General features: G+C 40.5%; 1 protein-coding gene across 3 annotated transcripts in view; it reads right to left on the reverse strand.

Annotated features, from left to right (window-relative positions):
• LOC147251458 (teneurin-3) overlaps positions 1-18082 on the reverse strand; it is a 154796-nt gene that overhangs the window by 46085 nt on the left and 90629 nt on the right. For all 3 annotated transcript variants that reach the window (XM_086222155.1, XM_086222156.1, XM_086222157.1), the window contains 6 exons: positions 16193-16407; positions 10430-10640; positions 9266-9367; positions 7834-8028; positions 6612-6812; positions 1241-1426 (listed from right to left, as the gene is read on the reverse strand). In XM_086222155.1, the coding sequence (XP_086078281.1) occupies positions 1241-1426; positions 6612-6812; positions 7834-8028; positions 9266-9367; positions 10430-10640; positions 16193-16407 (1110 nt within the window). The remainder of the gene's footprint in view (positions 1-1240; positions 1427-6611; positions 6813-7833; positions 8029-9265; positions 9368-10429; positions 10641-16192; positions 16408-18082) is intronic.

Below are 18082 nucleotides of genomic sequence, written 5' to 3' on the forward strand. Positions count from 1 at the left end.
CTAAAGCTCTGGCTATTCATTGCCGCTGCATCCAAAGCAAGGAGTGACTTTTGTGAGTTTTTAAACAGGGGGAAAGAAAATGGTCCAGAGTGGCCCTGAAGAGGAATAAGACCAGCTGCGTGACCCCTCCAACAACTCCCTCCCTGCGACCTCCTCTCCCCTCAGGGACGGATCCGTGCCGCAGACGGGGGGATCGCAGATGAGACAACTTGTAAATACGTAATTGAGGTTGAATAGTTTGGAGTGCCAGATCTTTGTTTCACAGGTAACATGTCATCATTGAGCGGTTGGAGATGACACTTGGGGGAATGCTGTTTGACACAGCGTGTCAGAGTTTAACTACAAGACCTTTGACAGAGGTGAAGGTGTCAAGGAGGTGTAGTTAAAGGTCAATATGAAGTGACATCTCAGAACTCATTATCCTCATTAATGCCAGGTGAAGCACTGCCATTTCGGAAAAATGATATTCCAAAGAGGCCTACCCGTGGCTTTTCAGCTCTCTAAATGCCTGCCCTTGACTCACTAATAAAGGAGCATCACTTCAGCAGTCTAAAAGGTGGAATATCTAAATTGATGATAGGAAAACTAGAAAGTTGAGGGGAAGCCTTGCTAAAAGGAAGATTTTATGAGGAGAGAGGAAAAGGGATGAAAAAAAAAAAAACCTGACAGGAAAATGTCCTTTTACAAGGAGAGATGGTTGCCAGCTTAAAGTTTGAAACTCGTTTATCTTCCAAAAAAAAATAAGTCTTGAAAAATATATCATTGAATTTAAAATTTCAACTTGTACAGTTAAAATAAAACCTTCCTCATGGTTATGGTTTTGGTTTTGGCTTCATGAGAGGCATTGAATGTCATGTTGCCAGAAGCAGAAGCAGTTGTGTTTTTCCTGCTTTGGCTTGCAAAAGAAAAAAAGAAATAGACAAGAGTCAAAAACAGAAACTTCAACTGGCTGAATAACACCCAGAAAAGACAAGGGGAGAAGAAAAATCCCAAGAGCCAAATGTGTTTAAGGAAATGGCACCAAAAACAACAAGTTTGTCATGAAAAGTTACTTGTTTGTTCCAGGTTGACAGCAGTTGTTTGACAGTCGGGTCCATGAGCTTGAGATCTGCACTGAAAACACTGACATTCACACTCTGATGTTGCCCTTTTAAAAACTGCCCACAAATCCATTTCCTGTACAGCCTGTGCCCTTCTGTCAAGTGTGTGTAAGTGTTCAGCATGTGTCACCGTGGCTCACCAATGGTGCAGTGTTCACCGGTCCAGCCCTGGTGGCAGTCACACTTGCCCTCGCGGCAGACTCCGTGGTCGATGCAGCGTGGGTGACAGTCCCTCTGCTCACATTCTGGTCCTGTCCAGCCTTCCTCGCAGTGACACATACCGCTGATGCAAGAGCCATGGGCGCCACAGTCCACCACACACACCTCTGACACAAACAAAAGAGAAGGACAGAGAAACATAAAAGTTCTGGTCTGAGAAAAGCCATTATTGACTTCTGCAGCATTTCAAGTTGTCCCAACAGAGACATTTACATAGCTCTTCCTGCAGTAGGTTCAATTTTATTACACACACAAAATACATTAATCAATAAAATACATACATAACCAAGAAATCAAATAAAACACATCTCAAACAAGGTGATATGACATCAGTAATCGTGCTGGCAAAAAGGTGCTTCGAGAATAGCTTTGTCAACCACAGCCTGTGTAAAACCAGAGAGCACGTTCCACCACAAAGGTGAGTGTCCGGCCCTCGGCACTTTGGCATTCGAGGCCTGATCAAAGCTACAAGCGGCGATGAGTGGACCCTCGAACCCAAGCACACGTGTGCACACGTGGCTGCTCCAGAGAGCCAGCGGGAGGTGAAGGAGCAGACGAATGTGTGACGCATCCACTAGGTGGCGATAGACAACACACACTTCCTACCTATCATGTTGCTGCACATCAGATGAAGACAACACAGGGATGTTTGTTCCATCAGGCTTAACCCCCCCCCCCCCCCCCGCCAAGTCCAGTTACAACAGCTTCCTGTTCTGTGACATGTGACAAAATCTGAAAATCCGCTACGTAGCAGTGTTTGAGAAAGAAATGGCAGCTGTCACAAGAACTCATCATAACATTCTTGAGTTATTTGTGGCAAAAATTTGAGAAGGTTCTGGTCGACCCAATAGGAGGTTGACATCAAAATGTAAAAAAAACCACAACAACAACAAATCTGCCTCATAATTTTGGAGTAATGAAAACAAACAAACAGCAACGATCACATTACCTTTGTGGCAGATGTAAATAACCTTTTATAAAGCCAGTCTGTCTCCTGACCACCCACTACCATATACACACACACACACACACACACACACACACACACACACACACACACACACACACAGTTGTGAGGCAAGGTCTGAGGAAGCAAAAATCTCTAGGTGGGGAGGGGGTGAATCTGCCTTTAAAAAGCATCATTAACCTTCATACATGGTGTTATAACTTTATGGGTTCAGGCGATAATAAAGTCCCTCAAAATCTTGAGGCTTGACATTTAATTTGTAAACCATATCCCCCACAATACTGTGCCGTGATCTCAGATGGCATTAAAATGACTGTTGAGTGTATGTTACAGAGGAGATAAAACTCTAAACCAAACATCACAACAGCGAGTTGTTGCCAGGCTTAATGACAACAGATGGATATCAGAATGAGTTTGATCTATTTTATGTACGATTCACACAGCAGCAAAGTCTGCAGGACTTTAATTAAGCTTATCAATGATTCAATCAGTGTAACAGCCACTTTTCCATCTAAAATGACATCAAAAATCCTCACAGAAACTATTTCTCTGCTTAATAACATTTTTTCCCCCCGTGGGGGTGTGGGAGCACTATGGTTTCTTCATGTTGTAAATTTTTTTTCTTATGCGTTTAAAGTTACTTCATAGATAACTTTACTTTCTCATGAACACCGCAGAGTTGAAATGAAACAAAACCTGATATCATTCACAATGGCAGAGTTCAGACACAACACTAAAGCAAAGCAATTACTTGGTGCACCTCAAAGTTCCCCGAAACAACAGATTTCCTGGTTTCTTTTCGGGTTTTGCATATCGTGGGAGCTCATTTGTATGTCTCCGCGGTGAACTGAGGTGAGGGTTATGAACTTAACCAGGATCTTTCTGGACTCTGTTCTGCAAAAACTCAAGATCAGAAAATATATTTGCGTAATTTTCTGGTCAAAGTATCTCATTTCACTGCATAATCGCATAATAGGAAGCATTTCAGTGAAATATGGAGTTTTTAGACTCTAACCCTGCTAGAAATCTTTTTTTGTTGTGAAAATAGTCCGATTATATAACGAGCAATGTTCTGGTAATGTTTCCAAGGGGAAGTTTTTATCAACATTTATCATTGGCCAACCCCTAAATGCTCCTCCACCAAGTTAGGTGAAAACAGTTTACATAGTTTTAATGTAATCCTGCTGCAAGACAAACAAGCCACCTCCACCAACCACATGGCGTCCAAGGCAGAGGAAATAACTGGTGAGACAACACAATGTATTGTAAATTAAAAAAAAAAAAAAAGCATTGGAAACGTCAGAGCCGCTACTGTGAATTCTTGTCAGCTTTCAGAAAAGCTAAATCACTTTGGAGTGAATGGATGGAAAGTAAATCTGTGCGTACCCGGCTAAAGCTAAAAAGCTCTGGCTGTACTGTGACAATAGCCCTCAGTGTGCTGGAGGAAAGAACCTCAAGTACGTCCTCAAATCTTAAGTGACTAGATGCTCCGGGAAATTTATACAGCCCCATAACTGAAAAGTTTCTGATTACAAAAAAAAAAAAAAAAAACTTGGAATACCCTGCAGGGAAAGTAAATTAGCCAAGAGACATTCTGCCGCTCAAAATTCAGCAAGTCATGGGTAAAATATCGACTCATTTTGTATGGTGTGGTGTTCTGTTTTTTTTCCAGCTAAGCCACCCCCACTGCTTTACTCACACTCATTACCTTCACCGAGGCTCTTTTAACTGTCTGTTTTCAGCTCTCGGAATAGTTTCTCTTCGATTGAAAGGCCTTAGATGGTTCTGATTAAGTCAAGCAGACACAGTAGAATATTAAACATGCCTCTTGAGAGGAGTCATTCAATTCCGAAGGGATACCTCCTTCCCATAGAATCTATGTAATCAATTTTTCATTAGTGCAAAAGCGTTTATCCGCCTTTAACATGCCCCTGTCTTGAGCTGGATAGGGGTTGCGAGCGGTCGATCTCTGCAACGCGCTTGTTAATTAAAGTTTATTTAACTGGAGCATTAATTAAGAAGGAACCTCCTAACCGCCCAGGTAGGTTAACTCCCTCATTTTTGGTCCTCCCAGAGGGCAACCTCGTCACTCCCGCTATCAGCAGGACCGGGTTTGTCTTGCCGTGTGAGAGGCTCGTGTCTTGAATTTCACGCACTAATAAAAAAAAAAACAACAACAACAAAACAACACATTACCTTTATTTACAAAGGGAAACAAAAAGAGAGATGAATACAACTCCCTCAAAAATATTCTTTCTCCTCCTTTTCGCCAGGCTGTTCTGCACATGCACCCATCACCTGAAATTTCATTTCCAGTTGAATTTTTTCACATTTTTTATTTGACAGTAACAAAATGATTTCAATTGTTCAACTAAGTATAGCCGTTCTGTTTTGCTCTGAGTTAAACACACAGCCAATGGAAGTTAATTCTGGAGGGCAAATTAGAGCATAAATCAGGCACAGATAACAGATGGGAGGAGCCAGCCGCTGAACTAACAAGTCACCTACCTGTGTTAAGAGACAAACCCTTTGAATACAAATCTGGAGGCGTATTAAACGACTCTGCCGTGAGCAGATGGGGGGGGGGGGGGGGGGGACTGTCTCCTTAAAAAAATTAAAAAAAAAAAAAAAAACGACAGGAAGCTGGTGTAAAATAAACTTGTTTTTTTTGGAAAAGGTTCTGAACAAACTGCCTAAAATAAGACACATCGGTTACACTTAAAAAAAAAAAAAAGAACATATGTTTGGTCACACAAGAGAAGCGCTCAGGAGTCAAAACTTTGTTGTTAACATATGTTGTGTTTCAAACCAACACATTCTACACGTGTTGGTTAGAAAACTTTAAGGGCGCGATTACAACTACGCTTTGATTAATTTAGCCCTAAACATATTGAAGGATTCATTTCCATGTTTTGTTCATTTAGGTTGCACGATTTTAACGTGCACATGTCAGAGGGGATTGGTGATGTGTGCATACCAGATGAAAAACTTCCTTCATCATTACTGGAGCAAATGTAGACTTTGTAGAGATAATTAATTTCAACGTACAACCTGTTAATGAAGGCTTTTACATCCACTGCTGTGGGTACCTGGGGCTGCACTGTGTACACATCAAGGGGGGATTGTTTGTTTGGAAAAAACACATAATTAGATTGTTGCCAGTTACTTGTTCATGCAACTCAAACCTCATTCATACAAAAAAAAAGAAAGAAAAGAAAAAAAAAGAAAGACAGTCCAGTAACTGTCTGGACTGGTGGATGGGATTTATGAGTGTGGTACAAACAACGCAGGACTAACGGCATCAATGAATGAAATAATGAATAAAATGAAAGACCTTGCAGATTACAACTCTAAGTAGCTTAATGTGTTCTTTGATTCTATTAGCGCCAAAGATTAGAATTTGAAAATGTTCTACTCTCATGCCCCCATTAATAGCATTGAAAAAAAGAGAAAACATTGCGGTTGTGACATTTTCCCACAACCTTAATGGCATCTCATGTCTTTGAAAACAGCAACGACCTCAGATGATTAATTCAATAGAGGACAAAAGATATAGACTCTGAGATCTAATGTTCCTTCTCTTCTTTCTGGTTGCGATACTGCACATTTACTTCCACCGATGTGATCGACTGGGTTTTCGTGGTTTGTTATTCTAAAAACCTTTTATGAAATGTGGTGTAAAGACAGGTTATAACACAAGAAGCAACATGCGATGAACCGTAGGAGGCGATCTGGATCAAGTTGCCGATCCTGGATCCTGAGGACTGTTCTAGATCATAGGCAGGAGATAGCTAGTCACGCCAGTTTATTTGATTTATTTGTTTATCATTGCAATCCAAATCTATGTTCAATATAATGGTCTAGGTGTCTAAAAGATTTGAGCATAATTTGATGTAATTCGTTGGGGCGATCTATTTTAATTAGAGAGATAAGCATTAAGGTCCCGGTATGGATCATGTTCTGGATCAGTGATCCGGAAAACCTGTTTTTTGCAGTTGGGAAAGAATATTTATGAACAGATTTTGATGATACGATATTCTCGGCCCACATACTCCAAAGTACAAGCTCTCGGAGTACTTTCTAGTTTGGTTTTGAGTGTGTGGTTGAATCAAAAATCTACTTGAAGAAGCGACATTTGATGTCAAGTTTTAATCATTTCTTACATCTTAAAAACTAAACTATTAATCCAGAAAATATTTGGAAGATTAATTCATATTGCTGATAAATATTTGCAGCAATCCTGCAATACATCACATAAAGTAATAATAAAAAGAAAACGTTTCGCTGACAATGACTCCAAGTGAAAGGAAGAAAGGGAATCTGACCGATGGAGCAGTCGGCTCCTGTCCAGTTGGCCTCACAGATGCAGGTTCCCGAGTCGGTGTTGAAGGTGCCGTGACTGGAGCACTGCTCTGGACAAGTGCTCTTCAGAATCTCGCAGCTGATGCCTCCCCAGCCCGGGTTACAGTGGCACTCACCATGATGACAAGTTCCGTGACCGGAGCACTTCGGGTCCACGCAGTCCACTGAGAACACAGTGAGGATGTCAGTTTACCACTAATAGACAGACCTACTTATTCACTCCAGCCTCTTCAACTCTGCTATCATTCAGAGTGGAACTGCTGCAGTGCCAAACAATGGCAGCTGAATTTGTTTTTTCTGTGGCTGCTAGTAATTTTCCATCGTTTTCCTATCCCTGTTCCTTTATATTATAGGGAACTTCCACCATACTGACAGCTTAATTACACTCTATTATATGCAGTAAGAAAATGAGCACAATTAGTGTCTTAATAAATATAATAAATTACTCTTCACAGATCAACTTGCTGATCCACGTTAATAACTGACAACTATGATCAACATAATCAAGCTGTTAGTAATAAGGTATCATTTCAGATATGTTATTGTGCTAATTCTGGATCAGATTGCGCTGTGCATTTCCACACCTACTGGGACATTGATGATGTTGATTATTTATCTAAACCAATTCATCAAACCGGAGCTGCTGGCGTGCAAGTTTAGACCTACAAATGCAACCTCCTCCCGTCTACATTTTCTTCCCATTTTACTTCCCTTCAAAGACAACCGCAACGTATTCATTTAGTCAACTCAATTGCATTTTACATGGAAGGTCAGCGACCTGCACATGTAAATCTGAGCTGATAATTGCCTTTTGTCAGCGTTCGGATCAATAGAATTAAATGCACTGAAGTGAGGGGGGCAGGAAGAAAGGGTTGACGAGAAAGAAGAGGAAGAATCTCCCCCCTCAAACAACAGATAAACAAATGCCGTCAAGTGATTGATTTAAACAGGTGAGCTGTGGAGGGCAGGCTGGCCCAATCTGTTCCACTTTGTACCCTCCTGAGGTCTAAGAGGGAGTTAATATATACACACAGTATCAATAACGACATACACAGAATTATCTGCTCGGTGGAGTTGAAAGCACTGATCGGTCCACAAATGAACTGTGTCCATCAGCCAGGAGGGTCTCAAAGAATGTTCTGGATCTGCAGTAGCTGCTGAAAAACCTACTCGCTCTCCATTCACCTTGTTCACAGTTTGCTCCTCTGTGGCCGGTGTTGCACACACAGTTACCCGCCACACACACTCCATGCCCCCCACATTGAGGATCGATACACTGGGCGACCGGTACATCACATTCTGTCCCCTTCCAGCCACTGTAGCACTGGCAGCGCCCCCTGGTGTACTGGCCGTTACCACTGCACAGGATCGGACAAGCGGCTAAAATGATAAAAGCGAGCCATTAACAAAAAAGTACCAATTCTGAGCAGATCTCAGCTGTCTTGATAGTTAGGCGGAGCTGCTGTTACTCAAGACAGCAAAGATCTAATCACGTCTAAGAGGCTACAGCGATGCTAGAAGCTCAGTGAGGCATTATTAAGGCACAATTATTTTGAAGTTAATTCTGACGCTGGTATCACATTGACATGCTTCTACTAAGTGGCTGTATTAATCATGAACACCCTCTTAGTTTAATATGCACACATGTTTGAATTTGCTAATTAGCAGAAAAAACAAAGCGATGTTGATGAGAATTTAATAGTTTGCTGTTGGTTGTCCATTAACAAAAGAACTGGACACATTAATATCTCAGTAAACAGACCTCGAAAACTGGCTTCAATTCATTTCCGCCTATGTGTTTGAGTATTCTTAAACATGCTGTTTAATAAAAACTAAAATCCGAATGTGCAATGGAAATCTTTCAGGTGAATCTTTTTGGGGATATGAGCCAACATTTACATCCCTACTGTTACCCTGAGTATAAAAAGTAATCATGTTAATTTTGTTGATGAAAATGAGACAGAAACGCTCAGAAAACCCTGTTCCAGACTCTGTCTCTTACAAATGAAACAGGAGTGAACAATAATAAATCCTTTTGTGTGAGTTTTAGTGAGTAAAACTGGCTTGTGAAGTAAAAAAGCAGCAGTTTTCTCTGACTAAGATAAGAAAAAAGTGCTCAGAATTTTACTCAACTGAAACTTGACTAAAATAAATAATAAAGAAAGGATTAGGATGGTGTCCTCGTTCATTTTCCTCATATTTACATTTCATCTCTGATACAGGATTTAGACTAAATAAAAAAAAAAATAGATGCCAAATTTTGCACAAATCATTGAGCAGTGTCTCTATTACTCTGGATAATGCCGAACAAGCTGTAGTGGCCTAGTTCTTTGGTTAAAAGTAGTTCCAGTAAAATGGCGAGTCTGTGCCAAGACAGCGTTTGTGCTGTTGGGTCTGTCAAATGATCTATTTCTGCAAATACTGAATTAAATTTAACCTTGTTGTTATTGAATGGCAGCAGAAACGTCACTAGCTGGGTGTATAAAAGGAAATCTCAAAGTCAGATGAATAGAAATAAAGACAGAAGAAGTTCAAAATGCTTTATTTTTTTCGTGTGACTGTGAATCGACCCTTTAAGTCACGCGTTAAATAGATGGGATACACGCTGAATAATTACCTCTTGAACAGTACGGCCCTATGAATCCTGGGAAGCAGTGACAGGATCCTGCTACACACTCTCCGTTCCCATAACAGTTGTGTGTGCATTCTGTGACAGACTCTGTGGGAACAGCAATATGCAAGTCAAACTATTAATAACCCATCAGACTGTCATATTACAGCAAATCTGGGGAGGAAGAAAATAACAGTTGACAACTTCAGAGTTAGCGAAAAACTGTCACAACCTTTTCTTTTACTCCTGCATGAATCTAGAATTTCTAAGCATCCCTTATTTGCAGCACTTGTATGACACATAGCATACATTTACAGCTATTTGTCCATGTCCCACTAAGGTCTAAGCCTCCATAACATGTTTGATGCAGTCCAACTGCTCCGGTCTAAACCACACAGGCATTTTAAATTAGACCAAATAATTCAATTTCCTTGACACATTTTCTGTTTCTCCTGTCTCCTCTGCCGCTTCCTCTTCCCCCCGAACCCCTTGAATGACTGATCATGCCCACACAAGCCATGCAATCTTCAGACTGTTTACAGCTAAAATCCTCTCTGAGTTGAAGTTAATCTGACATATCCTACAGAAAGATCTTGTGTTCATTCAACAGACCGTTGCTTATAAAGGGCACCCCCAAAAGACTGGGGCCTTCATTTTGATCAGTGTTAAGAGGGCAACTTCTTCTTTTTTTTGTTTGTTATTACTCCGTCTTGTCTTGGATCTTCAAGAAGGGGGTGGTGGTCCCAGGCAATTTTGACCTCACACATCGATACCTTCATATTTGTGAGGCTGGATCAATGCTACTCCCCGAAGGAAATAGAATAAAAAAACACTCTACTGGTGTTTTTCCTGCTTCAAAACCCACAAGGAAATTTCACAGACTTCAGAACACTGAAAGGGTTGTTAGAAGAAAGGATCAATGTCATGTATGGTCTTATGTTATAGTATTGAGCACAATAATCCACCGTCACCCAACAAAAAAACTAAAACTGCCTCCCAGGTGGCTTAAAACAACGGTGGCTAGTTTGTGCATCATTTTCAACAAACCTATGTTTGTTCCTGCAGCTGTTTAAGGAAATTAGAGCCCTCCAAACATGTCATTACTTATCATTCCAATCACACTCATCAGCATTCTCAGCAGATGTGTGTGTGTGCGTGTTCGGCTCCTACCCTGGATGATGGTGTTGTATGACACTGCCTCCACATTCCGTCCGTCATTATAAAACGCCAGGTGCCACACCCCCGAGTCCAGGTACTGGATGAACCCAGCTTGGTGGACGGTGACCTGATGATCCAGTCGGGCTCTTGTCTCGGGTTCATTCTGAGTCCGCCGTTCTTTAGCGATGAGCCGGCTGCCATCTAAGAGCTCTACAAAGTCATACTGCAAAACAGCACGCAGAACAGATTTCCAGCACATGATTATTTAAATGCTCGTCTAATTAAAGTGAAAAAATGAAAGAGTTCAAAACACTTTCTTCTATTGAGTCTCCTCAGAGGAGAGCTCTTCTGATGGTTACACCACCAGAACAGATTTGTGTACAGAGCAAATATTTAAGGATAATAAATGCTGATTTTTCAGTGGGAAGTATTTGGAGTTGGAAGATGTTAATCAGAGAGTTTGTTTGTAAGCTGTTGTACTGATGAAGATGATAAGGCTCTAAGGGGGAAATCCTCACTCCAGAAAGCATGGTGCTCACTGATAAATGTGCAAGCTCAATGTGCTTAAAATAATTTGTTAAATTAATATTGATAAGGCGCTGTGTCGATGAAAACATCAAATGCTGGTGTACCTGCTATCAAGATACAGGGTAAATGACTTGAAAAACAACACCAATAAAAAGAAGCCTCTACCCCAAAAGAATACAAAACCAATATGCTGTATCTATTTTATTCTCAATAAAAGCATAATTTGGGCCGAATTTGGGCCAAAGCTGACGCGCAATCAAAGACGACAGATCTCTCATTCATTTAAATGAGCCCTTTAGCTGCGAGGGTCTACACGGCAGGAGATCAGGCTGGAAGACGTCCACAGGAAGAAGCATTTCATTCTGGCTTACCGCGTAGCCTTCAGCTGCTGAACCTTCCTCAGCTGTACAACCCTGAAGGAGCACAACATTTCGCATGCAATTGGCACACTGCTTTTAAGTGCATAACTCTACCATCTTAAGGTCTTGTGATGTTCCTGCTCACAACATAAATCACCTAAATGGGCCACGTAGGGACACGCCCACACCGCTGCACAACCACCACAGTAACTGTTTTAGTCCGACTCCAGTCCAATACGATTAACTAACGGACTTTGCAGACCATCAGTTTTTTTGTTAGGTTTTTATTTACATGAGAGGAATACTGCTCAGGGACTGCAGATGTAAATTAGCTTATAGCCAGTGCCGGTGCAGCTAAGACGTGGTGCATTGTACCCGTCAAATAAATAAATAAATAAATCAGCAGATATGGTAATTCTAAAGTTAACGCTTAGCTAATATTTCCATCAGACTTTTTTTCCACCAGGAACAGACAGATATACAACATGAACACAATGCATACATACATATATATATATATATATATACATATATATATATATATATATATATATATATATATATATAAACAAAAGGCACAGTAAATACCTCAGGCATTTCTTTCTTTGCTTTCAGTGGAAAATCCATCACAGAACTCTCTACATCCACTTTTTCTGCAACAAGCATTGATTTACTGTATAAACAAGGAGTAAAGAATGATCTCTACAGAATGAAATGATTTAAATGGTGCATCTGTCCTCACAGCACCTGCTCAACATCTGAACCACATTTTGACTCGAGCTGCAGTGCGCAGTACCCACGCGAGCTACGGGGTGCAGTGGAGCACAAGAAGTTGTTAGCTACACAGATGCAGTGAGCCTATGGTGCAGACTCCTGACGGGAACAGAGGCTGTGTACAACTTCAGATGCATACAGATTATATTTATTCAAATTGTGTTGGAAGATCTCAGACTTTAATACAGCCATAATGCTAAATATGTCTAACAACCTGACCCTGGTAAAAAAAAAAAAGAAAAAAAAAAAGGAATGAATTAATTTTAGTTTGGGTAGTGCAGTCTTTATTTAAGAAAACTTTTGATGAAAGGGTGTTTTGGATGAAACTCAACTCCCTCAGTGCTGCATGGCTCGGAAGTCTTTTTGCATAATATTATGATGTTACGTATCACCTGACCTTTAGCATAAAATGTCCTCAGGCTATTAGTGCCACATCTTGTTGTAATTACTGTCTTAATTCCAGTGCTAAGGCCAACAGCTTGCGACCTTGGCATCTGACGCTTGATATGTACACCGATGCCGTGTTTGTTGAATGACAATAAAGCAAGGCTAAGTCTAAGTCTGACTACCAAAGTGTCATCAGTTCATCCTTGAGTCCAAAAGAATATTTGCACCAATTTTAAATAAAGTCAAAGGCATTCCCTTTCAGGTTTTGCTGAGATGTTCCACACACAAGGACAAAGGTTTTGTTTTATTGAAGCCTAGTTACCTTTTTATCTTCTGCAGGCAAAATGTTGTCAATTTATCTTTAAAATCAAGTGAACTTTTGCAGAAATCCCATCAAATAGATGGTTACTGAGGTTGAAATAGCAAAGCTGCTCCAGGAGGCAGATGTTGCGGTTCAGTGTCTTGATGAAGGACACAATGACATGGACAATAGGAGCCAGAGATTGAACAACCAACCCCGCAAGTAGTCGACAACAGGCTCTTGCAACATCCACCAACCCCCCCCCCCCCCCCCAACCATTTTAAGATGGTCAAGGCTATGTTGTTACTGGCTGCTTCTGCCCCCTAGTGGTGAAAATGAATGCAGCTTGACATTAGTATGCACACAACATTCGGCCATGTAGAAACACAATGGCCTTCAAGATGGCTGGAAGAAAGGGATAAGGAAATACATTAAAACAGGATTTAGTGCTCAGGAATGTGACAAACATGGACCCGAGCAACCTTTCAGTTGACTTGCAAATGACAGGAAAGAGAGCATTAAGAAGAGGGCAGGTGAAGTCAACACTGTGATTTAAAACCCTTTAAGTAAAGAAGGGGGCAGGGGAGGGAAATTAACCTGGCGGAAGTTGAGTTCTTTGTGTTGTTGGCTTGAGGCGAAAGTAATAAAACAGTTCATTCCACGAGCTGGCCAACTGCATACATCTCGATTAGCTGGTGTAAAAGCCCCCCATCTCCACCCCCAGCCCCCACCAGCCCCCAGTTGCGCTCAGTACAACAATACCAGTGAATAACAGCCAAGAGATGGAGTGTGGAGAGACCACTAGATGCCCCCACGGACAGAAGAGGAACACTCCTAGCCTATAAATTTCATCAGCCTTTAGATTGAGTGAACTTAGTCTGGCACTTGATAACAACCAAGTACCAATTCCTGAGAAAAAAAAACAACAAAAAACACCACAAAAGTTTGTTTCTTCTGGCTTGATTGTTTGGTCTTGAGAGGTCCAGCACAGACAGAGACTCAATAGCAGATGGAAGAAGTCTATATTTGAGAAGGTGGAAAGGCTGTTGCACTTAAATGTTGTCTTGTCTTCCAAGCTGTGAATGGGACAGTCAATATCTCTCATTGGGGTCTTTCATGCTCAGTTAAGTAAATGCATTGATTTGTGCCCCTGGTACCTGAACAGAATGTAATTTGGAGATGGCCACAACAGGTGCTGTGTCCAGCACTGACAAGCATGAGAGTCTGTGCAACAATTACCTCTGACATAATGTAGTCTCGTCAATTAGCGACCTTTTAGGCTTTGATTTTGTTGGTTTTCTTTCTTTCTTTTTTTTTCACCTTGAAAGTACATAACAGCTCACCTGTCACTGGCATACCTCTCCTCCATCAAAGAGTGGCCGTAACTGTCTACACTTGAGTGAAGCCCATCTTTACTAAGAGAGACTGTGGAGAAGGTGAAGCTAAGAGCTTTTGCAGTCAAGTGTGGTGGAAAATAGCCATTGTCTGAGTGCTTCCATCACCACACATCGGACGTTCAAATGCCCAGAAATGTCATTCAAGTGACACATCAGACATTTTGGAAACACTTCAGTTTGCAAATGGCAGACATTTAGTGGAAGTGTAAGACGTACCCCCCCCACACACACACACACCCATCACCACCACACACGCACGCACGCGTGGGCGAAACGAAGCTGAGAGGAACAGGCTGAAGCTAAAATATTGACATTTCTAGTTTAGAAACTGAACATTAATCTGACATTAAAAAAAAGAGTACATCATCAGGGCAAATGAAAAAAGCTTTTCAAAAATGACATATCTTGTTGCTGATAGGTAGAAACCCAGTATGTCCAAAATGTTTACATTTCATGAAATTAATTAACCTAATCTGAACATAATTTACTGAACTGTGTACCTCAGAAAATGTCAGATGCAATCACCAGCGAGAGGGTGTCAGCTCAAGCCAAAGAACAATTTTGAAGACCCTCCAGCAGATTTCCAGTGTGACCGACAACACTGATTTATAAAAGAAGTGATGAAATATAATGATAGAAGTTACGTTTAAAACTGTCAGTTTGTTGAATCAAAATTAGAAGTAGCTGTTTTCCCCATTGCTTTCACTGTGACTACACTGACTAGACAACCAAAACAAGGACAAGAGGCAGGAAAAAGGGACAACATTTAAAATGATTATTTACACATATACGGTATGTACATAATTATAAGTGTGTCCGACAAGAGGACAGTAGTGCAAAAGTAGTGCAGAGTGCAAAGATGATGGAGAGTGCAAAATGAGAATAAATGTGTTCTAAATATTTATTATTCAGCTTGAGGTAGGTGGAACATAGTGCATTTTCAATGAGTGGAAAGTTATTAGAATAAATATGGAATTATCAGCAATAAATACGCCGTTAAATGTTCTAATGGCGTAGCTTCAGCAGGTGATTAGTGTTCCTGGTTTATTTTATGAGGGTTGTTCCCACACTGAACTGATTTAAACGTTCATCAGAGGGATGGACACTCACTTTCATCTGCTCTTGAAAACCCTTCAATTATACATGTATGAGCTCCGCTGAGAGGTTTTAATTTTGTTACTTCATGGTTTTGGTTCACTGTTCCAACTCTCATCATCCAAAAAAAGTGTAGAAATTCATAAATATGTTGTTTCTTTGCCTCTTTTATGCCACTCCCACCCAAAAAAAATAAATTAAAAATAAATGTTGGGTTAAAGACACAGTGAAATGCCATCATGATGTTTTTAATCTGATGTCATTCTTTAAGGAAAACAATACTGGATAGGAAATAATAGCAATTAAAACAATTGGGGTATCAATTAAAGACAAAAGCTGTCTGATTGGAGTCGGTGGAAGAGATTATCTACCATTTAACATGACATTAAACTTTGACCATTTAGGGCACAATTAAGTCACACAATACAGTGTATTGTGTTTACCAATTTAGCTCAGTTTCCACGCATTTTTACTTTTACCTTTGTGACAAAACAACAACCAAACTGACATTAGTCAACATAAAACACCGGTATTACTTGCTAACATGTAAAGTTGTAGTATATTTAACCAAGAAAATCTGGTTTACAGAATTTACCCGCATATCTTAATCTATATGGATTTTTTTTAAAACTTTTCTGATGAAATCAGAACTATGTGACATGTATGAGCAATAGAATATATAGAAATATAGCGCCAAATTCATCTAGCATCAGCCAAGGTAAAATACTGGTCGTAATCGCAAGTAAGTTAGATTGTAGTGAATATCTAATCAAGAAATAGGACATTGAATATTTTGATAAAAAAAAAAATCCAGAAATAGAAACATATTTTTCAGTTCACAGTTACATGTAGAAGTTGCAAAAAGTGTCTGTTCAGGGGTGCCCAATCTTAAAGAGATTCACCCGATAAAAACGCAGACGAAAGAATCTCCTACCTGTGTGTGAGATGGAGCGAGGCCTTTCCTTCCGTAGACTCCAATCAGAGCGTTCTTCTGCACAGAAATGTTAAACTTGAGGAACCGCGGTTGCTCCATACTAAGATGGGAACGCCAGAACACTCCTGGTGGGACATTTTGACCCACCCTCTTCCCGATGTCGACCTGTCCCGTATCGATGGAGTTGTTCTCCTGATGGAGAATGCTACTCCTTCCTGAGGAAGACAATAACCACACCAACAGCAGGATCACATCAGGTCTTTCAAACAGCACAGTTCAGGTGACATGCTATAAATCTGCCATCACGTGAGTTGAAACCGTCACACTCGCATCCAAAATGTAATTTTAGATACTGTGTAAGTCCTTGATCTCTGGGTATCCATAAGTATCTTTTGCTTTATAGCACAATCTTATTCCTTTAGTCAGAGACTGAACTGTCATATCTCTTTGAACTGAGAACCGGCCGAGCAACACAGGGCTAAATGTTACGCTTCCCTTTGGCCATAATGCACTGCTCACTGAAAGAAAGAACAGATATAATTGGCTTTTTATAAGACTATAAAAGGCTGAATCTTCCATCGTTTGGTACTGGTGACTCATAGAGTAGGGCTTCATATCAGATAAGGCTAAATGGAATCTGTCAGATATACTGAGGGCTGCCACAGCAATAACATCAAATCAAAACAATTTGGCGAATAATGTCCTTAAACCTCTACAGTGAAAACGATGGAAAGGCTGGTTTTATAATGAGTCATGCTCACATAATAAACTGCAGTCTTTGATGAGCATGTATAAGAACAGACATTAGCGCTTCGGAGAAAAGTCAGGAAGGTGTTAAATCATCTCTGCCTTAATAGAAGGAATGCAGCTGTGCACTTTAATCTACTGTTTCGGTTATTTTTAACTTGTTAGATGGATGATATACAGTTGCGCTCCCACATCATAGCAACTCAACCTTTGCTCTCAACAACTAGATCTGGAGTGTGGTCACTGGTCCGCCTGTCATTCTTTATATTCACACCTACAGAAAAGTAATGCATGCATCATAAACCAGTGGCAAAAGATTTGAAGCAGATTTATTTATTTGTAATTTAACCCTACCCATAATCTTTCCCTAACCTTAAAGGTAATAGTGCATTTTATTAGCAAATAAATTAACATCCCTTGCAGCCCAGCCCTTGGCGTTTCTTTGCATTGCACAGCGGGCTACATGGACTCCTTATATTACTGCACATCTTAAGAGCAGAGCACATTCACCATGGACTTACGATGGACAAGGCAGCTACCAGCACTCAGCTAACTTGAATGTGGATAAATAATTTAATCATGTGATCTTCTAGTCTTTTCAAACTTTAGCAGACTATGTAGATTAAGTTACAGCACTCAAACAGGTCATGCAAGGTCAGGTGCAGGGATAATGTAATGCTTGTGTTTCCACAACTCAACAATGACACAATTATATTAAAAACTGCATTTTCCACTGAGAATAAAAGGAATTACTGGTATTTTGCTTCAGGCTCTCACTGCCGGGGTCTGCATAGGCACATTGATCGCTCATGTTGCTGGACATTTATTGGATTGTGTGCGGTAACTTTTTGTAGGATATTACACAATTGTTCATTTAAATAACATGCACCAGTATACTGTGTCTGCGCGTACCTCCATTATTTCCATACGTCGGCACGACTGTGTGTAATGAGTCCACTGCCTGTCACTTAAGTTTCAGCCTCAGTAAAGACTGGAAGCCAAGTTTACCACTGGGGAGAATAATGGCCTGCTATTGATTGCCTTTAAACAGTCCAAAACCTGCCTCATGCGATCTTAATTAGCAGTACTTATGAGGATTTAAATCTAGCTGAGTTTAAACAATTGTGCTTTTGTTGCCCAGCC

The sequence above is a fragment of the Aulostomus chinensis genome, chromosome 13, assembly GCF_037954235.1.
Source record: "Aulostomus chinensis isolate RoL2024-O1b breed Wild chromosome 13, RoL_Achi_v1.0, whole genome shotgun sequence".
NCBI classification, from domain to species: domain Eukaryota; kingdom Metazoa; phylum Chordata; class Actinopteri; order Syngnathiformes; family Aulostomidae; genus Aulostomus; species Aulostomus chinensis.